The sequence below is a fragment of the Polypterus senegalus genome, chromosome 3 (genome assembly GCF_016835505.1).
Source record: "Polypterus senegalus isolate Bchr_013 chromosome 3, ASM1683550v1, whole genome shotgun sequence".
Taxonomy (NCBI): Eukaryota; Metazoa; Chordata; class Cladistia; order Polypteriformes; family Polypteridae; genus Polypterus; species Polypterus senegalus.
The window spans coordinates 207,816,102-207,839,311 of record NC_053156.1 but is presented as its reverse complement, the minus strand read 5'-3'; the positions used below and the strand labels follow the sequence as shown (position 1 = coordinate 207,839,311).

The window sequence follows — 23,210 nt, the reverse complement described above, 5'->3', positions numbered from 1 at the left end:
CCTTGGATCCACCCTTTACAATATAAAGATCCATCATCCTGCAGGCAATGCTTCCATCAAAGAACCAAATGTAACTGGTTAGCAAGTAAATAGCTGCTGATAATCAATGAGAAGAGCTGTTGATTAATACCTAAATCCCCCTCTTATTCTTGACAAGACTTATTAAAGATTTTCTATTTACCATCAGCCTTTTTGAGAATATTTTTCCTAGGATGTTTACATTAAACTTTTCATGTGTTGAGTAATTTTATAGAAGGATAAAACTTAACTTTACCTTTCTTTACAGTTATTTTCAGCTTATATTAGTGCTTTGTCTGTAGGAGCATGAGCCAGTTCTAACATCAGACTTTCTCTCACCCGAGAAATATTTAACATAAAGTGATTCCCCTATCTTATCTCAATATATATAAAATCCAATGTCTGTCTGTATGTCTGTCTGCTTTTCACGAGAGAACTAATTAACGGATTTAGATTGGGTTTTTTTCTATAATTTGCTTGAACATTCTGGTTGATTTTGCAACCTCACTCACCGCACTAAGTATCATAGTTTGCATGTGGTACCGATTTATTTGCACGAATCCAAGAGAGACGCAGTGGGCTGAGGGGAGGGGGCAGGGCCCTCCTCATTCACAAGCCAGCCTCGGGGGGGTTTCTTACATTCGCTTAGCTAGCTAATGAGAAAGGTACTTAACGGATTTAGATCAGGCTTTTTCTAGAATTAGCTTGAACATTCCAGTTGATTTTGCAATTTCTCTCATCTTGCTAAGAAAGATAGTTCACTTGCAGGAGTGATATATTTGCGCTAATCTGAGACAGAGGCTGTAGGCCGCGGGGAGGGGTAAGCGTGACGTCAGGAGTAGGGAGCCAGGTAGGGCCCTTCTTGCTGTCCCTTTTCACTTCTTCATGGGTGAAGCCACGGGGGATGGCTAGCTAGATATAAAACATGATATTACAAAAGTGTTTACTGCATTTGTGCCCAATACTAAAGCTGCTGATTAAAATTCTTTAACTTGCCGGTGTCTGCTAAATTGGGGTGCAGGTAATCAAAGATGAAAATGGGTAAGGAAAGAGAGACGCAGTTGTTAGTCAAGAAAACATGTGACACCAACCCCATTAATTTATTGAATAAATAACTTTAAGGTGTCATGCAAAAATGTAGTATGCATGAAAGAATGATGTTAACAGGCATTGCCAGCAGTGATGCTATTTCTTGAAGTGTTCAGTCATAAACATGGCACCTAAGCCAAATCCTGTTCAGTTATCAATGGTCATTTCCTACAATATGGCTGTGTGTCAATGTGCAATGAAGAGATGAGTGATAGCTCAGTAAAGAAAAGGCACAGTTTTTCCTATATACTCAAAAAAAAATACAGTGCTCTAGGTGACTGAATGACAAAATATTAATATTTAATTTCTATTTTACAACATTTTCAAACCTGTGTAATCCAATAAAACATCCAATTTGGAATCGCTAATTAATCTAACTTGCACGTCTTTGGTGATGTGGAAGGACAGAGATAGAGACCCATACAGACACAGACAGGAGGTATAAACTGCTCAACAAAAATCAAGGAATCAAAACCAGGACTCTTGAACAAATAGACCACTATTCTAGCCCCATTTTTATTTTGTATTACTTTTTTCAGTTAAAGGAAGTATTATGTTATATGGTGCTATTGAGCAGCATATAATGCTTTTTAATATTCTCTGTAAATTCCCATTTGGAGATAATCACTGCTAAAACACAACAATGATCGTCAAATTGGGAAGCAACGGGTACTTTAATGATGATGCTCCTGTGATACATTTACCAACTCGATTTTTACAGTATTTTTTTTTTACAGTTTTTACCTTAAAAAAATTGATCAAATATTATGTTTTCTAAAAATGGGGGCAAAGGGTATTTTCAATAAAGCAGATGGTAACAGATGAATAAGTGATAGCTCCCATTTAATTTGCTTTCTACATACTCCTACGATACATGCAGCATCAACAGGTTAACATAAGGTAAGTGATCATTTGAGATAAATCACATAACTTCTTATATAGTGGATCACATTTACTCTTTTAAGATGGTCCACAATGTTACACTATTGCTTGTTATAATAAAATTTCTTGATGCGAATTAAAAGTAATTGCTAATCTTAGAATTTACAACAGTAGACACCAACATGAATAAACAGTGGTACAGTAGGCAAAGGCAAAATATGCAGAATTGATTAAATATGACAAATTACACAATCATAGCAAATGCACTAAATTTGCCTCAAAGTCCATTATGGCTGGACTCCTTTTCGAAAATGCTTTAAGTCTAGGAGAACAAGCTAATTACATAGTGGTGCGGTTGTATAGAATTTCACTGCCTCAAAACACACATTCATGCAGAGAGACAATGTTATCTTAACCTGCATTGCATCTGAACACAAGTCAGCCTGTTATCATGATTTTTCAGGATTGAATAAATATGATATCTTTAGGGTAGGGGTTGTTTGCTTTGCATTTGCCAGCAACTGAGATCAGATTTGTTCTCATAATTACTAAGCCTAGCCATAACAAACTCTCTTGATTTCAAAACATACTCAACAACACGTGTACACACATTTCTATAAGGGGATTAGTGATGAATCGCTGTAAATAAACTTTATACAGGAGAATTATTTCATATACAAAATAACAGGTGAATCCTTTTTATTTCAGGATCGCCATAATGTATTCATTAATGTAATCTCAGTATTAGGAAGGGAAACTTTATTGTGATAGGGTAATCATTAACCTGATGTTATGCCTGTTAAATAAAAAACATTTTAGGGATGCAGAATAAATTTGAAAACATAGTGCATTATACCTCCTGATGAAATTCAACATGTTAATAAACACTTTAATATTTTATTCAGGTGCATATTGAACATGTTTTATGATCATTTCGTTATTGTGCACTTGAAGCTTTGCGTTTCTAGTGCTCACACTTAAGTTTGGTTTGGATTTCAGTTTTTCCAGATTTAATATATAATGAGTTGATAGTCACCAGTGAACATTAAGGTCTTCCACCTCACTACTACAGTATCAGTGGAAAATGAAACTAAATGTGTAACACAGACTTACCAAGGCAGTAAGGACAGCATTGTCCTTTTCTTAGAACAGGACGGGCACAGGCCACAGGTGGGCAAGATTCGGAGTAGCAGCTGATCACCCCATCCAAACAGATACAGCTTGTGCACACATTAGGCTTCCATGACTCTGCAGCTAAGAAGATGTCCCCTTCCTCATTCTTGCAGTAACCGGGCATACTCTTGTTGCTAGGCGACAAAGGCAGGAAGGGCTCATCTGAAACAAAGAGGTTTTCTGTGTATGAGATGTGATAAAAAAAGAGGTTTGAAACTGCTGTCTTTGGGGACCACTAACAGCACAGTTTTGGTTTCAACTACAATCTAAATATTCATTGTAAAGTTTCAGTGCATTTTTTTTCCATTGCTCACAAAACAAAGAAGTGCGTTCAGTTGTTCTGCATTACATTAAACAACTCAGATGTCCCTGAAATATTTTTTTACATTAATAAATACATACAAAGGAAATCTGTTATTCACCTAAGGTTATCTTATTGCACCTAATGTTACATGTAGCTTTATATGTATTATTTAAACTCACTGCAAATCTTTATGCATAGATACTCAATGAAGTGTGGTGTATTGATTTTACAGAAGTATTATGCTGCCCTGCAGTAAATCAGTTGGACTAGAGCCTACAAGGTCATCAGCTTAATCCCCAACACTGACTCCCTAATAATGCATGCAGAAAAACTAAGTTTAAAAAAAAATTAAGGAAAAACAAGAGAAGGCTGATGAAAAAGGCAAGATAAAAATATATAGCTCATTTAACCTACAGTAACTTTGCTTTTAATATTTAATCATGATCTTTAGATAACCTTTGGAGTCATCTATACTTTTTTAATATATTTCTTTATGGTGTCACGAGGTATCCTTCCCAGAAACAGATGATCAAGTAGTTAACCTGCAGCCTTACGTATAATTAAACTCATGCATACCAGGCTTTGCATTTTAAAGTGGGAACTCAGGTCCACCATCCATTAATTTATAAAACTAAACATTAATCCCATCTTTAGAATCAATCACCTTCCTATAGCATGACTGCCAAGGCTATATGCTACAGTCAGTGTGTTTACATGCATTTTAATAATCCAGCTATTCACAGAAACCCAGTTCCTAAAATGACATGAAAATCGGTATTGGAATAGGTGTAAACCTGACTCACTGTGAGATAACATCACAATAAATAAACTTATGGGGCAGACCAGGACATGTAGGAGGGAATGTATCTCTTGGCTGTCTTGATAGCATCTGGGGAATGTCCAGGAAATACTGATGGAAATTGACAGGGATAGGGAAATCTGGTCAGCCCAGGTCCTACATGGACCTTGTCCAGAAAGCATACAGAAAACTATGATTATGTTGATAGAAAATCACAGTAACTGACACCTCATTTGTAAATGATGTTAATTCTGCACTTTCTTCATAAAGATTTGCATCACTTTACCTGTATTTAGTATCAGACTTTTACTGTGCCAGTAGGATTCTGCAGAATATTTCTTCTGCTGTATTTCAGTTCCAGTATGAGTGCACTTGTTTGAGCATATAAATAAGAAGTTAAGCTTGGAACTCTGGTTATGTATGCCCAGTTATTAACATTTAAAATGCTGCCTGAGCAGTTTATAAATTTAGTCATACAGCCGAGAGCAAAGAATCTCTTCTTGGCAAAACTGAAAGAAAACTTTACTGATTTTTTTTTTGTTTTGCTGAGACTATAACCAGGATGAAAGTAATTACTTAGACAGTTTAACCACAGAAAACTGAAAAAGAGTCTTTATTTGGCTCTAGACATGCACAATGGTTAGATTACACAGTATTGCACATTGACAAAATGATTACGCAGTTTGTTTAAGAAAAGACAGACATGTTATTTTCACAACAGGATGCATGCTTCCTTGTTGCTTTGGCTGTTTTCAGTTATGTTTTGTAATATATGTTTTAAAAATCCTAATTAAAGATTTAAGAGCTGCTTCCTATGAGTATCAGAGATCTTGCCTTGCTACAGAAATAATGTCTGTAGGTTTTTAAATTGGTTGCGACTGTATAGTTGGTACCATGGGCAACGACTTGTCATAAACGGAGGGTCAGAAATTATAGGCTACAGTATACATTAGACAATAATCCAATAATAAAAACAACAACAATAATAACAATACTAATACTCAAACTGCTGGATGATGGGAGACATAGACACAGCAAAATAAAATTAAATAATGAACATGGAATTGCTAAACGCTGATTTAATTCAAAGTATAAGGATCTCTCAAATGGGAATAAGTTAAAGTTTGTGCTAAATATCTGCAAATATCACCCTCCATGGTTCATCACCATGTATGACTTGATTGATTATGCTCTTCTCAATCACTCCTGGCACAATAAAAAAAAAGGTTTCTTACTGATGCCTTACATTGATTGCATAGTCATATTGTATTCATTGATTACATTGATTAGGATACAGTGAACAGGAATATGGGTAAATATTTAATCATAATCAACATACTTGAATTTAATTGAATTGTGTGATTATATTACGCTAGTCAGTTCATTTCAGGGATTTAAAATTAATTTATGTGATTATGGTTTATCGGGCTGTATGGTAAGATTGTGATCGTGCTGTCTCCATCAGTCATGAGCTAGCTGTTAGGCTAGTGTATTAAATAGAGAGGTACTGTTTTTGAAATTCATTTATACTGCTACTCAGTGGTAATTTTGTTTTACTCATGTGATACAAACGTGAAACGTAAAAGGCAAAAAAAAAAAATAGAGAAAGCCTACCAATACAACCCATTTGTTATATGTTTTCTAAAATGTCTCAGACATGTATTTTATTTTCCTGAGAGTCTTGCAGAGAGATGCCTTGACATTCTGACCTCCAACCCATGGAGAAGAAGGTCAGTAGGTTTCTCTGTACAGACTTGACAGTGACCTTTGAGCACTTGCCTTGTATTCATGCGTAAAAGGAAGCAGGCAGAATAGGGGAAATGTATGGCCGCACACATACTGGTTGGGATGCCATATTCCCCTAGTCCACTGGGAGGTAGCAGTAGCATTATTCTACCACTGAACTTCAGGTTCCCATAGAGGCTGATGGGAAATGTAGCGTTTGCCAGAGTCTCTATGGAAACAAAGGTTAACTGGAAGTGCTTCTTACGAGATTGGAGTGACTGTGGAAGTACTCATAAGATTAGCCTCTCAAGAGCCTCTACACCTCCCCAGTCAGGAGGAGAAGGAGAACGACAGTTACTAACAAGGAGGAAGACTGGTAGTTATTAGGAAGGAAAATCATCATATATGTTGCTAGATGTTTTTTGGAAAGTATAGGCAGGGCCAAAGAGCATAGTCTTTGTTGTTTATTTTCTTCTTTTCTATATTATATTTCATCTATGTGATGGGCTGGCGCCCAGCCCAGGATTTGTTCCTGCTTTGTGCCCTGTGTTAGGATATAGAAGGTTGGATACTGGATGGATGGATTTACTCTATCCATTATATCCTCCCTCCCTTGTGTGCTTATTTTTGTAAATAAAATAACCTTTCTCAGGGGTTGGCTCTAGAGTACCCCCATCTGGTCACATTATGGTTGTCTATTAGGTTGCAGCTGTTTTATGAATTAATTTTGATTAATTTTCCAAATTCAGGATAGATACCAGCAGACAGTAATATAGGATTTTAATTGCTTGCAAATTTAATTTGAACAGTCAAAAAAATTGGATATAAGCCAAAAATTGTAATTAGGTCAATTTCTAATCTAGTCAGAATGTAGCTTTAGTAACCTGTGACAACATGTCAAGCTGAGAAGAATTGTACAATTGAGTAGGCATTGCTCATACAACTTCAGGATTGGGAGTGCAGTTACAACTAAGCCTCTCATGGATGACACCTAGCGTTAGTACAGATGCCGATTTCAAAGTAAGCTTTTCTTCTACACATGAACAACATGCATGTTAGTTCAACTGACAACCACAAATTTGTTTGTTATGAGTCGAACAAATTGGTGTTTGCAAGTGAGGATTACCTGCAGTGAATGGGTTTCCAGCCCAAATGTAATATCTACATTGTGTATGGTCCCTTTGGGATGAAATATTAGGCCTGGACTTTTCCCTGGCCTTGGCCACCTCAAATGGCTGGATACCATCCATCCTTGCACTCCTTTAAGTTCATGTACACATAACACTTATTGATTTGCAACTAAAGTGGTATAGTATGCTGGCTATCATAAAAGCACAGGCTTCACAGATGCTTCACTGCTTTCTGACTCTCTCTGATACTCCAGCAGCTGCACTGTTATCCTCCCTCTCATCAAGTATGCTCTGCTGTTTAGCAGATGGTGCACTTGGCTGAACCTTGACAAAAAAATGTGAAATTCGTGAGGGTCTAACACATGTAAAAAGTTAGGGTTTTGCACTAACTAAGCTTCTGTTCACTGCTTACTAGCTAAAGTTACCTCCAATCCAAATGTGTTCGAAAGTTGGCATCTTTGAAAAATAAAGCATGAAATAGTTTAGATCTTTGGCTATATTAAACTAAAAGAACTACAATCAAAAAGAGACTTTTAACTATGATATCATCCTCTTTAACACCAGACGTTAACATCATGCTCCTAAACTTTAAACTTTACCTTCACCACAGCGGTCATTGCTTAATAAATCATTTACGTCCTCTATTAATTTGAGGTTTGCATGCCATCATAAGTTGTCACAGTGAAGAAGCTGCTGAGTCGACCACTTCTAAACTCTAACGGTGCTGCAGTTCCTTGCTCATAAATCACTAATTTTCTTTCAATCCGCTTACTCTTATAGGAATGTTTTAAATTGTTTTTCTTAGTTTTCAGCAACACTTTCTTTCCATATCTCTGTTCTCAACTGTGATCACACTTCCCTCTTCGTGGTCCAGTTACGCAGCTAGAGATAGAAGGATATAATTGGAGAGGTGAACTGAGAGTGTAGTGTGGGCCACTCATGTTACATCTGTCACCTTGTCTCTCTCTCAGTGCAGTCATTGTCACAGTTTATGCATGACAGCGTGTACCACAAAAAGAGTCGCCCAACGACAAATTGTCGAGATAATTCCAATGGCTAGTTTATCCCTACTGCTGGCATCAGGCTCCTTCCTGCATTCGTCATTTGCATTCTTAGTCTAGACAGGCTTTCATTACCTAAAGTCCAAACAAGGGCAACCTAAACCCACCCTGAATTAAAAATGGGGGTGAGAATTAAGGATTATGTACTTTGTTGTTATTGATTGTACTTGCATATGAGGGTCACAAAGGCAGAAACGAATCCATTCCATTACAGGGCCAGTGACCTTGAATGGAATTAATCAAGTATGCGGATATTATTTGAAAATCTGTCGAAGCATTCTATGTCTGTTTTCGGTATACAACACTCAAGAAGACTAAACTGAACTGAACCGATACCGTATTGAGTAGCTGTAGTGCTTAGTGCTTCCATCTGGCAGCTTCAGCAGACTGGCTTTGAATGCATTGCAGTCAGAGGTTGTTTTTGCAATGCTATTGTCTGTGAATATATTGGGAGATAGTATGATGTTTGTGTGTTGCTATGGTGTGACACATGGCTACTTTTTGTGGCAAGAGGTACATTGTTTGGTTGCTAGGGTCAGAGTTAGAAAAGTATATGGCACTGGATGCATTGCTCTTATGATCAGGCTTACCAAAGTAATGTTTTGAAATGTCCCTGAGGTTTGAAAAGGTGAACATAGTAATTACTTGTGTACTGGAGCAAGGTATTATAAGTTACTGAGGTGATGGTTAATGGTTCAATACTGGACATGGTTATGGTTTATTACCTAAATGTTGTGAGGATGCAACTCCTATCACAACAGTTTAGTTTTTTATATGTCCTCACCAGCTTTCTATGAGAGATTACAGGTACTCTCTGAGGTTTATTGCTAAATATAATTAACTGTGCCCCATTAGTCTTCAACCTTTGAAATATAGATTTTAGAAAGGGCACATATCTGCATCCTTTCAGATGCATATAAAGGGGTGTAGGATGATATCAACGGCAAAGGGATGACAAGTCTTTGGATTTTGGATGGTGTTATGGGTGTCTTTCCTTGAAGTGCCATCTGGGACTTGTATCAGCAACTGCCTGTTCATTTCTTTTAGAGTCCCTCACTTCACTTGTTGTTGATAATTTAAATGAGCCAAGAAGGCAAAGGATGGCTTTTTTGAAGCATGTCAGCTGGGGATTAAAAAGGTGTGCCAAATTGGGCATATTTAGAAAGCAGGGCACAAAAGTCAGAGGGCGTTCCTTAGCTGATAAGCACCCATACAGTTAGCTCAATTGTTTAAAGGGATGCGGTACGTGTGACAGAATGGGTGACCAGATCCCTTGTCAGCTGATAGCAAGAAAAGCTTACAAAAGCCAGCAAGAATTTATTAAGGGGTCAGAATCTGATATTGTTCAAGTAGTTGCTTATGGATGTAAGCATGTTTTGCTGTAGGAGATGGGCTGGAATTCTACTGAAACAGAAAGCTTAGTGACTGTCTAAGATTTAGCAAGAGGGATGGCAAAACAAAATTAAATTATTAACTAAGAGAATGCTTATTGGGACAGAATGTGCCCAGAAAGGAAGAAGATTTGTGTATGTGCAATTGTCATGATTTTTTTTTAGATATTTACTATGCCTTTTTATAGCATCTTTTAATAACCTATTTATTTTTTTCACATTTTTGAAAGGGCACGGTTGGAACTGTTTTTTATCTATTTATTGAAGTATTTGTTGCACAATAAATTGCAAGTTTTTTTTCAAATTACACCTCTGTGTTCCTCTATCAAGTTAAAGACCTGAGGGTCTGATATTCATGTGCACACATAGGGAGCATCAATAGGCTCTGATAAAGTAATCCTGCCAGCATAACTACCTAAGGGAATGCGGTTGCTGATACCTTCTTCTAACTTATCTGTAGACTGGAGGATGAGCTCCAGGATGAACTCAAACACCACTTTTGGTTTTGCCCCAGAAGTCCTATCCCTTCTGCTGTACGGGCTGATAAAGAAACAATGGTACCAAATGTCAGCCTTCAATAAGGAACCTGGATCCAAAGAGGATGGAGATCTACAGAGGAGAGCAATTCTATCACTAGACACAATTACTTAGCACTTCACGGAAGAGGCTACAAAAGACACAAGACATCTGCAATATTGTAGATCCTTTCTTTTTGTTACATTAGATGGTGCACCCTGCCTGTCCCAAACCCTTTATCGTGTCTTTGTTTGTTTCATACCTTGCACAAACAAACAAAAATGCTTAAAACAAACTATAGTTTGTGATGCAGAATACTAGCAAATGGTATAAAAAATACACATCTGTGGAGAAGAAAGGCATCTAACATTTAAAGAAAAACCCTGCTACATTGAAATAAATATAATGACCACAACACAACAGTTATTTTGGTTTACTTTTTCTTCAATGTGCTTAGTCCTGCTCTCTTCTTATAGTGTCTGTTCCAGAAATATATACTTGATGAGATAAATAATCTTAACAGGAATTATCTGTTTTTCCTTCAAATTGACTTCTTTCAGCTGACTGTAAATGACTGATATTGCAAAGAATTCTAGCTAAGTGAAGTTCTTCATTTAATTTTTAGACTAGTCTCTGTTGCTCACGTTGTGAAGAGGGGGGCTGAATGCACCCCAAGGAGACATGGGTGCTCCTCCGAAACCCCCTCTTAAATGGTGTTACAATAGGCAACAAATACAGCTTTTTTAACCTCATCTTTGCTTGATGCTGCTGCCGTGCCGCGTCCCATGTCCATATATTCAATCTCTTTTCGCTTTTACCTTTTCATCAATATTGCATTGAATTTTGATTCCGTGTTTGGAATTACATCATGACAACTCAACATATAACTGCCAGTGAGTGAATATCGTTTCTTTCTCTCTACAAGAAAGGTGTCTGAAAATAGCATTCACACAAATGAGAAATGACTGAACCATGTGCATGCTTGAAATTTTCTCTCTCAGGATTTGACTTTCACAACAAATGTTTTAATTCTCACAGATATGCCTCTTCATTGGGAAGAAACACTACTTTTTTTTCCCCCTGATGGGAACATGAATTAGACGATCTACTTGTCTCTGACTTAAAGTTTCAATCCAAACAATATATTCAATCTCTTCTCGCTGTTCTGTTATTGCACCAAGTAATAATTTCTATTTGTTTGCGCTAATGCGATCTTTACTATTCTTTTTTTGAGTACTTCCATTATCTCTAACCTGCTCTGCATGTGTACCGCGCCAACGTTTTTGAATTCTTTACGACGTTCTACTTTGTCTTTTATTTCAAGCCCCGGGTATGATTAAATCTCTTGGCACAAATTCTCGTCTCATGGGCATTTAAGTGTCTCTCCGAGAAAATCACATCACAGTGTCTCTCTGTGAAAATCACGTCTCGTCTCCTTCCAAGATTTTTTTTTATAATAGAGAGACATTGTAGTCCTTTTTACACTAAGAAGTGGGTAAGGGACATTTTACAGCTTATTAGCTGAAATCTTGTCTTTCCATAAACTGAAACCCAAGAGAACCTTTGCTGGATACGGAACTACAAACCAGTCAGTATCTATATGAAGTGTTCACAATCTGTGTGGATTTTTCTCCTGGCAATCCAGTTTTCTTCTATATCCTGAAGTTGATGTGTTAAGCTGACCGATGATTCTAAATTGGCTCTATAAGAGTGAGCTTGAGTGTGCCTTACACTGAACTGGCATGTTTCCCATCTAGAGACTGATTCAGCCAGAAAATTCTCCAGCTCTACGTGAACATGAACAGGAATAAGTAGGTTTAATAAATTGACAGACAGATACTGAATGCACTGAATGTTAACTTCGAAGTAAGTTACTGTATTGCTAATATAATTCACTTACTAAGTATCTTGGGTTGCTATCCAGGCACTTTAAAGCTGGACCAATATGAGCCTTGCCACAAAAAGAAATAAAGCCATCCATAGTTGTATTTCAAACAAAAGCAAATTAAAGTAAACAACATGTTGAAAAAATAATTAACAATTACTTGCTTAGAGTCCTGGAAAAAGAAAAAACTGCCACAATGTCCAGCATAACAACAGTGAAGAAAAGGGCATGTTAATAGTTTTTTTTGTTTTCAGTTACATGATAAAATAAAATCCCCCCTCAGTAGTAAAATGACTGATTGTTCTTTTTAAATTCCATATAAAAATTGCAAACATTAAAATAATGTATTTTTTACAAAGTGCTATTAATATATCATGTCTTAACTACCATTTTTTCAACTATATGATTACCTCGATAATCACTCTTTTAAAAGAAGACTACTCTTGACACAAAAAGAAAATATTCGCAGACAGCATCACATATAAAAAGGATGCTTTGTTCACAAATGCAGAAGAAAAAAAAAGCTAAAAATCTACACATCATTGCAAAATGATGCAAACACAGCGAAAGCCTGGAACAGTAAAAGATAGTGTTGAGGTGTACCCATCTGCTCTCTCTAGAAAGCTTGAAGTGTACTTAGCGTGCATACTGTGAATCAGCTTCGCCTGTCATGAGAAGGTGAAAGCCACTCCATGAGGTGCCAGTTTGCTACTCTCCCTGCTGTGTCAGGTGGTGTTTGACATTTTTCTTTTATCAACTGGTTGAACTCTGTAGACAAAGAAGTCACCTCTGAAGGAAGCACCCAGCTGCTTCAGTGACAAGGGCACAAAAGTTACATTTTGCATTTTACATTAAGTGTTTTTCAAATCTCAGCACAAGCCAGGCACAATTTAGCTGACAGTGTTAACATGTAGACTAAACAACAAGCCTTCACTACCATTAGCATTAGGGCATACTGTAAACTGAGATGTTCAAACAGGGACAGAAATGTACTTCATTCATCACTGGCTATTGCAGATTTGACTGTAAGATATTCTAATTATTGAAACAAAGAAATGTTATTTGTGACTTCTCTTTTTAGTTTGGTTTTGCAAGTGCAGAACGGGATTGTAATTGAAATGGGATATTACAAATAAGAAAAGAAAGAGAATGATATTTAGCTTGTTAGGAAGACTTTTGATGCCCATATTTCATGCTTCAAATATATCCCAGTAATGCACTTAGCAGGTTCGAAAATAATTACATACAGAATAGTTTTAATTATATGGGAAGTTTGAGTAACCTGGGCTATCTGTATGTACTGTATATATTCTGCACAGTCTCCACTGGTACAAAAGTCTGACCACGTAGTGTGCTTTTGTCTCCATTAACCCTATACACTAAATCATCTATATATAAAATAGAATGTCTGTCTGTATGTTCCTTATACAATTCTACACCCTTTGACTAATATGGACCAGCTTTTGCATAGTTGCTCTATAGGAACATACAGGCAAGACAGATGTTGACGTTGGGGGATGCAGTTTTTTTAATTTTTTTTCCTCTGAGCTAAAGTTTGCATATCAGTACCACCTGCTAGGTTAGATTGAGTTTTATCATCCTACACTCTTTGACCTATCTGGACCAAATTTACATTACTTACCCGGGTACTGCCACGTATTGCTTCTATCTACTGTAATTTAAAAATTAGTATTATGTGCTTTTGCAGGGGGGTTATTTGTGAGGCTTGATCATGAGTGGAAGTTGTTTAACACTGCACTATCAGCTTTTATTCATAATTTAAGCACTATGACCTGTCCACCTTGAACTAAGAGGATAAATCAGACAAGCATTCATGGTTACAACCTAGCAAGGACTTACTGCAATTCTGGATTCCAAATATACCCGAAAAGAAAAAATTCTTAAAACACAGGGTACTGCTTCTATCTAATGTAATATAGAAAGGTGTATCTTGCGCTTTAGCAGTGATGTGTTGGGTGAGGCTTGATTGAGAGTGGATGTGCAGTGCAACACAAAGAAGAATCTAAGAGCTGTGGTTCAACTCTTGCTGAGATGGCTTTTCTTCATACTTTAAGCACTACAAACCAGTGTTGGTCAAAGCATATATGGAACCCTAAGTCAGGAGATGCCATGGGGGGATTTTCCCTCGGTGGGTTGAGAAGGTGCACACACTTGTGTTATATCCCAGAAGTGTAGCCAATAGCACAGATTCTGCATTATTACACTTTAGTGTCCGGAACACGTTGCATTCAGTTACCATAATGCAAAGAGCACCCTTTAACTTTCATAAATGGTACTCTTCAGTTGTCCTTTGAATTGATGGATCTACTATGAACTGTCCACCTTGAACTAAGAGGACAAGTCAGGCATAACAGTGTTTGTAGTGTCACACACGTGCAACAGGGAGGCAGCTAAAGGGCCCGAACAATGGTAATTCCACGCCAGACCAAGAGGCGGTGAGTTGCACTAACTTTTTTTCTCAATATTTTGCAGACCATCCACAGAAAATCCCACATGGTTCCGGTGCCTCTGATGATGTCACTTCTGGTTCCGAGCCCTCTAATGACGTCACTTCCAGTTTTGGGCCCTCTGATGACATCACTTCCTGTCCTGGCAAGTAAAGCCACCATCTTTGATAACCTGCCTCAGTTCTGTTTTGGACTCGAACCTGTGAACAACTCCTATGAATTACTCATTTGCAGCCATGAAATATTATATTGGTTGCATGCCCCAAACCTTTCTTGATGTCTCTGGCTTGTTCTTGTGGCAGTAGTTACAATCCAGCAAGCAGTTACCGCAATTCTAGAATCCAACCAGACCCAAAAGGAACAAAGTCTCGACTCATGACAGCAGATAAATTGATGGAGAGGCAGTATGGATGATAGATGGGAAAGCTAGGAATAACAAAAGGGTCACCATTTGAAAAATACATAAAACTTTGCTTTCCTTCCTTTCCCCAGTCTACCAATATAACCAAATAACGCCAGGTACGTCAGCTAGTCTCATTTATAAAAGGGACGAAATGTGGCAAATGTTTGGCTTTCAGTTCATGTTTTCTTTAAGAACAATAATTTAAACCATCTCTTAATTTCCAGAAACTTCTATTATAGGGCCTTAGCGACCCAGTAGCATAGGGTGCAAACCTGGATGTGACGTTACAGCATTGCAAAGCACACTTATGCAAACACACACATACACCAAACTTACAGCAGCTAAATTCATCAAGAAAGATAACAGGCTTGTCTAGAGGTAGTGAAAATAGGACTACATGGAGGAAACCCTTTCAAACACTGGGAAAATTTCAAAGCACTACGCAGACATTAGTCAGACTAGGAGAAGATTGAAAGTCTCCAGAAATATAGTTAGTGCTACTGACACCGCTTTGTATCATCCTAAAACCAAATTTAAAAGCACTTTTCATACAGGACCTGGTTATGGCTGTGCTAATAGTCGATGGTTTTTATGAGGAACACTTACTGTGATTATTTACATAAAACTATAACATGACATAATGAAAATTTTCAAAAGAGTACATTTTTCAGTTCTTTCATCTCTGAGGATTTATATCCATGGTTTTTGAAACTTAGAGACTTTCTCCAGATAGGATATGAATTTTTAGCATATACTTTTGATAATCAAAATAATGATGTCCAAATCAGCAAGGTGCAAAATCTAACGATCCTCCAGTCCATTAGCCAGAACAGTCTGTTATGTTTCTACAACAAATGATCTCACTTTTGTCATTTGATCTGTGATAGTAGCTAGTTTTCAGTTACAGTATTTTTTTTAAGACTGATCTGCAGAATCAGGATTTAACAGTTATTACCTCTCGATATGAGTCTGGATGTCCAATCTTGTCATTAGTTACAGGTGTCAAAATGTAAAATACGGCATTTAAAAATGAAAAAGGTTACAGAATTAAAGTCTATGGATAAAGTTGCCAGAGATGCCTGGTAGGCAACAACTCATTGACTTTCTCTGTGGGTCTTCATATAATGAGAAACCAAAAATTACAATTAAAGTGCTGTTTTCTTAAGGCTGTACAGGAAGACTACTTCAAAAAATGATTGCTCATTTGTACTTTTCATCCTAACCAAAGAATGTTAATTAATATAGCATATTATAGCACCGTAAAGAAGTGAAATTGAAGTTAGCACAGTTCCTGGAAATGTGTCCATTATTATTTGAAACCCACTTCTTAGCCCATGAATCATTCTGTTCTTTCGATTGTCAATATTCTAAGGTTATTGTGTATTTTGGGTTTCAGTACTGTTTGTCAGTCTATTTTATCTTTACCCATATATCTCTGAAGTCCACTTAAATCTGCCTTCTAATTATTCGAAAGCCTTGATACAATGAACTCTGTGAATGGTTTGTATTTAAATAATAAGATTTTTAAATTTTAATGAAGTCTCAGCTCTTCCCCATTGCTTTCAAAGAATAACATTCCCATTGTTAATGTGCTTCATTCAGTTTTTTCATTGTGTGGTATTCCCACGCAAATCTGACCTTGACCACTCAGAGCACTGTTCTGTTGGTATTAGTGTATAACCTGTGTTTTATTTTTTTTTTATATATTTCCTACAAACTGATTGCTTTCTGTTGAGCTTTCATTTAACTAATTTACGTGGCATGATACTGTTTTTGGATAATTTATTAACATAATTATCTATCCATCCATCCATTATCCAACCCGCTATATCCTAACTACAGCGTCATGGGGGTCTGCTGGAGCCAATCCCCGCCAACACAGGGCGCAAGGCAGGAAACAAACCATGGGCAGGGCGCGCACACACACGCACACACCCACCACACACTAGGGACAATTTAGAAACGCACCTAACCGACCTTCAGTAATACTGATGGTTTCCTCTTTGTGATTATATAACATTATTTCTATTTATTATGTATCTTATTTTATGTTCATATATTTTATTTCTACTTATGTTTTTATGTTGTTTTGTTTTTCTTTTATTCTGTTATTGTAAAGCACTTTGGCCACAGAATTACTATGTTGTTTTAAATGTGCTATATAAATAAATTGACATTGACATAACCTGCAAGTCTTTGGACTGTGGGAAGAAACCGGAGCACCCAGAGGAAACCCACGCAGACACGGGGAGAACATGCAAACTCCACTCAGGGAGGACCCGGGAGGCAAACCTGGGTCTCCTTACTGTGAGGCAGCAGTGCTACCCACTGTGCCACCGTGCTGCCCTTAACATAATTAACAATTATCAAATTTTATAATTCAATCACTGGCATCTTTTTTCTAATGTACTGTTTAAAGCAGTACATTTGTTAACACTTTTAATATAAGAAACACAGCAACTGAAATGTGTGGAATCTTCTGACCTACACTGTAATTACAATAAAAAGTTTTCATCAAATGTAGACCCTAATCCCCTAAAGACATCTAATCAAAAAGTGTCATGCCTGTTTATGTACATTGTTACACTGACAGAAGGTTCTTGAAAAGCAATGCCAATTATTCATTCTTTTCCCACCACAGCCTAAGAGGTGTTTGTGTGTGTACATGGTAAAGATTTCCTGTGTAATATAACTGTATACTTTCACAGTGTGAACCCAGCATCAAAAAGGTAATTGTGCACCATCCCATCTTTCTGTTGTAGCAGGAGCTGGTGGTGACTCATTATTGAGCCAATACAATACATTGGCAAGCTAACTACAGTATGAGGTATAACTGCAGTCGATTATACTTTTGTACAAGATGCTGAAAATTACAGGGCTCCTCAGCATGCTCTGGTCATTTTTGAAAACATTTCACCAGCTTGTGACAACTAAAAAAGGTTTTCTCAAGGCGAGTCTAATGAAAAACAATTGAAAATTCTGTTTAATCACCTTTTCCTTGAATAAACAGTAGGGGGAATATAGAAGAAGAGCAATCATAATTTTGTAATCTCTTAATATTGATTTTTATTTAAAATCTGAAAGTGCAAAGGCAGTAGATAATTTTTATTATTGTAAATCACCTCAACCTACCACCCCAAATTTGAAAAAGGTGGGACAGTATGGAAGCAACCAAAAAAAAACAAAAAACACAGTGATTGTTAAATTTACTTTGACTTTTATATCATTGCAGACAGTATGAACCCAAGATATTTCATGTTTTGTCAGGTCAACTTCAATTTATTTGTTAATATACATCCATTCCTGCATTTCAGGACTGCAACACATTCTAAAAAAAGTTGGGACAGTAAAGCATTCACCAATTTGTATTGTCATCATTCCTTCTCACAACACTGAAGCACTGAGAATACCAAGCGACAAAGTGTTTCAGGTGTTATTTTGTCCCATTCTTCCTGCAGACGTGTCTTAAGGTGAGCAACAATACGGGGTAATTGTTGTTGCATTTTTCCACCCAAAATTCTCAGGACTTCAGGCAGGCAAACCAGTCTAGTACCTGTACCCATACTTTTGAAATGTGTGCACAATGTGGTTTTGAACTGTCTTGTTAAAAAATGCATGGACGTACTTTGAAAAGATGTCTTGAAGGCAGCATATGTTGCTCTAAAATCTCAATGTAAAATCTCATTAATGCAGCCATCACAGAATAAATTACCTTAGCCAAGGGCACTGACACAACGCCATACCATGACAGACCCTGGCTTTTGGACTTGTTGCTAATAACAGTCTTGATGGTTCTTTTCATCTTTGGTTCAGAGTATATGGTGTCCGTTTCTTCCAAAAATGATCTGGAATACTGATTTGTCTGACCACAATACACATTCCCACTGTGTGATGGTCCATCCCAGATGCCTCCAAGCCCAGAGAATTCGATGCCGCTTCTGGACCAGGTTAACATAAAGCTTCAATTTCGCACAGTACAGTTTTAAGTTGCATTTGTGAATGTAGCTCTGTATTGTAATGCTTGATAAAAGTTTGCCAAAGTAATCCCGTGCCCATGTGGTTATATCAGCTATTGATGAGTGATGGCTCTTGATATAGTGCCACCTGAGGGATGCTTATGCTTGTGCCCATGTCCTTTACATACTGAAATTTCTCCAGATACCTTGAATTGTGTGATGATATTATGCACTGTAGAGGAAAAAAATATGCATATCCCTTCCAATCTTTCTTTGAAGAACATTGTTTTTAAAGATCTTAATAATGTTCTCACGCATTTGTTGACAAACTGGAGATCCTCTGCCCATTTTTGCTCCTCAATGACCAGCCTTTTGTGGATACTGCTTTTGTACCAAATTATGATTACAATCACCTATTGACTTCACCAGTTTGAAATCACATCATTATTTAACTATTTTGCCTCATTACTCCCCCCAATTTGTCCCCGTCCCAACTTTTTTTGAAAAGTGTTGCAGGCCTAAAATGCAGAAATGGATATATATTATTATTATTATTTTTTTTGTTGTATTTTCCATACCGTTCCAACTTTGTCTAATTTGCGGTTGTAATTTAACCTCAAAACTCTGATTATATAATACACAGAATAGAACTCTGTAATTAAAATAAGTTAAAACGTCTTTATTATAACTAAACACTTATATTTAAACTATAGATTTATTTTCAAAGACCATTCCACATCTACCAGTATGAATGTCATGGTAAAGTACTGTACAACCTAAGACTAGATCCCCTGTTTCTATACATCCATTACAACTGCTGGACAAGCTCTATTGCTGTTTTTCTGCCATCCATCCATCTGCTTTTTCCATTACAAACCTTTAAACGCAATATTGCCAACTACAGGACATGGTCTCTAACACAATAACAGAGAAATGGCTGAAAATAAAAGCTTACGCCTCGAAACCATTACCATTTTTCCCCTAAACCTAAACACCAAAAGTCACCCTTTCCCATTATGTCACAGGCATTGCAAAACAATGCAAAGTTTAGATTATCAGAAAGATTTTGTTTATTGACTACTTTTACTTTTCATCCTGTGATCATTCCTCTTCTATATGGCTTGATAAAACATAAACAGTGACTGGGGAAAAAAATTGATCCTGAAAATATATGCATATACATAAATTTGTCAATGGCCATTTTTAACTTCAAATTTATGCTAATTTGTTGTAATCCCCATTACATGTGGCCCAGTGAGGCTGGAGCTCAACTGCTATATTTGAAGTTTGGATATTGCCCTGATACATTTTGGACAATTTAAAACAAAATAGATGTGACTGATGAAAGATTTTAAGTTGAAAGATTGAAGACTTTCACATATTGAGTTAGAGTGTATTCTATGCATGGCTGTCTTCCACTCCTTTTTTGAGATGTTAATTGAAAGGTCTTTTTCCCACAGCACCCTAAGACTATTAAGGGGAAAATTCTTTGAGAAGTTGTTGAGATGCTGTCTGGGTTGTTAAGACTGATCAGTATTGCCTCTGGAACAGAAATGGGTAAGAGGTGTGGAAAATTGGATAGATTTCTTTTAACAAAGTCTATAATTTGAAAAAAGTGGAAAAATGTAATTGCTGAGAAGTTAAATTTGAAGTATTGGTGTTCATAAGATGCAAAAACATTATCTTTATACTGTGGAACTTGGCCCGGACACAGACAGGCGGACACGTTGACGTCACCCAACACATGTTTATTATGCATATTTACAAGCTAAGTGCACCTCAAAACCCCCAAAGTCCTGGCCACAACACAAATGCCTTTCTCTTTCTTCAGGCCCCCTCCTCGCCTCCTCACAGACCTTGTCTTCCTCACTCCCGACTCCAGCCATTGTCTGAACGGAGGCAGCCCCTTTTATAAGCAGGTGTGCTCCAGGTGTGCTCCGGCAATCTCCCACCGACATGCCCTATTGTGGCAGAAGTGCCGGCTGCATCCCCAGAAACACTCCGGGTGTCCCTGCTCTTCTTCCCCCTATCACTTCTGGGTGTGGTGGAAGTGCTGAGGTCCAGGGTCCCCAAGGCATTGGGGCGCCCCCTGGAGGTGACCACGGGCCCCAACAGAGTCGAGCTTCAAAGCTCTGTACCTGTGGTCCCCATAACAACCAGGGTGGTCGCCCCCACATGGTCCGAGGTGGGCGTACGCCCTCTTCTGTTCCTCCAAGGCGTCCCGGCCGGGTCGCCCCCCCCCCAGGCATCTTCTACAATACATTTCTCCTGAACATCATCAAAAATTTTCCAAAGGCTAAATACTGTGAAGATGTGAAAGCGATGAAAAAGATGATTATCATGTTGAGGAGCAACACATGCTTCTCTGCCTTACAGTGTGTTCTGTATTGGTTACATATTCTGAGTAACTGATGGATGACAGGATTACTTGTATATTGACGAAAGTTAGTATTTACTGGGGCACAAAGCAGGGGATATAAAGAAGTAGAGCAAGATTTAATTTCCATTGCTGACCAGGTTGATGTAAATTCATTAGTTTTTGCTCATTTCGAGGTCTTTATAGCTTGTATATTTGCCACACAGTAATGAAATTGAAAGTTAGGTAGATTCATGCCACCTTCTGCTATAGGACATTGTAGAGTCACCCTTTGAATGCATGGGAATGTCGAATTTCAGGTAAATTAGGTTATATCTGGGTCTTGTGTCTTAAAGATCAATTTCTTAATGTATAAGGGGATGCTCTGAAATATAAATAGAAACTTGGGAAGGAACTTAATTTTAACAGTATGAATTCTCTCTGCTAATGTGAGATGGCGGGCAGATCATCTGATAAAGTATTTTTTTGATTTTTTCCATGCTTTTATCAAAATTGTTTCACAAAATTGTTTAAATTTAAACTGTTTAAATAAAATACACAGATAGATGCCCAATCTAATATAATGTCATACAGAGTTTATAGAAAAAGTACACTTTTATTCAAATTAATTTTAACTTCAAAAGCTACTATGGTTTTTGGGTTGCATTGTGAATGACCTGCAAGCACAGTTACATTGCATTTGAAGTTTAAACATACCCACTTGTAAGAATCTATATACTGACAAGAGAAACTCATTAATGAGATAACTGTCAGCTACTGCACTTGGATCATCTTCTCAAACCAGTAATGCTGGCAAACATAAATTTGTTTTATTTTCTCTAGTCATTTTGAAACATGTCATCTTTTTATTTTTTGGCTGTTAAATTATTAATTGAATCCTTAATTTTTTGAAAATGTTAATATGTTAAATTATTTTTTTGTGCATTTATATTACTACAAGACAGTTTGTCAGTATGTTTTCTTTTCCAAAAATATTTTTAAAAAACTGATTAATTCACAAAGGCTAACAATTCACAGCAAATAGTCCTCTTATGAAAGGTTTTCAATTTAAGCAGACATTCACAATTTACATTTGTTCTGTCCATCCATTGTTTGAGCCTCTCTTATCCTGGTCTGTTTTCTGGAGAGACACAGGTTACCCCTACTGCCTACGAAGTAATACGTAATGGAAAAACAGCTCATTCCAAATTATTCCTGTGACAATATCTGCACTTTTATTTTAGATTGACTTCCTCAATCATAGCATGCTTTTGGTTTGTGGGAGAAAGCCGCAGTGCCTTAAGAAAACTCACAAGGATTCAGGATGAAGAATCACATTCCACACATAAAGCACTCCTGCTGGGAATCAAGCTGGAATCTAGGTGCATGACAAATGCTTAATTACATGGCAAAGTATAATTATGCCATTTTACATTTTTTCATAATGCCTTTTTACTAAGGAATTGTAACTTCGGCACAGTTAAATAATTAACACTATGCTGTTATTTTTATAATCACAGAGGTGGCTTTGCCATTTTTGAAATGCCATCTCCCTTTCCAACATATGGGAGTCATGCACTAACCAGACTATTAGTAGTTGCTGAAAAATAAAAGTTGGTTTATTGTGTAACTATATGCAGTTATTTGCTATTTAATCCAAAGTGGTGGGCAAACCATGCAACCTTTCTCACAGAATTTTAGTTTTAAAGAGTAAATATACAGTATATAGCATAACATATTTAATATTGGACAGTTTAAATCTAGTTTGGAACTAAAAAGCTACAAGCAACTTTGACAGTGTGCCATTACCGAATAAAAGAGTCATCATACTCTGATTTGAAACTTATAAAGTTACTGCTCAAAACTTACCATAACTTCCTTTTTGTCTATCATCCAGCAAATTGTACACTTAGAAGCTGCCTAGACAAGAAGGGAGTACTGGTGTTCCTGTCTTCACTAATGTGCCCCAAAGACTCTTGTCTGAATTATCAAACTTCTGCAGCTGCTTATAATTAAACAGCATTAAAGTCAACTTTATTCTCAGCTCTTTGAGG

The 23,210-nt window shown here is 37.1% G+C and overlaps 1 protein-coding gene across 2 annotated transcripts in view; it reads right to left on the bottom strand.

Moving 5' to 3' along the window:
- Positions 1-23,210, bottom strand: part of crim1 (cysteine rich transmembrane BMP regulator 1 (chordin-like)) — an 852,254-nt gene that overhangs the window by 88,300 nt on the left and 740,744 nt on the right. The window contains exon 13 of one of the 2 annotated variants that reach the window (XM_039748388.1): positions 3,103-3,324. The exons of the other annotated variant lie outside the window; for it this stretch is intronic. Within the exon in view, the coding sequence (XP_039604322.1) occupies positions 3,103-3,324 (222 nt within the window). The remainder of the gene's footprint in view (positions 1-3,102; positions 3,325-23,210) is intronic. 2 annotated transcript variants of the gene reach the window in all.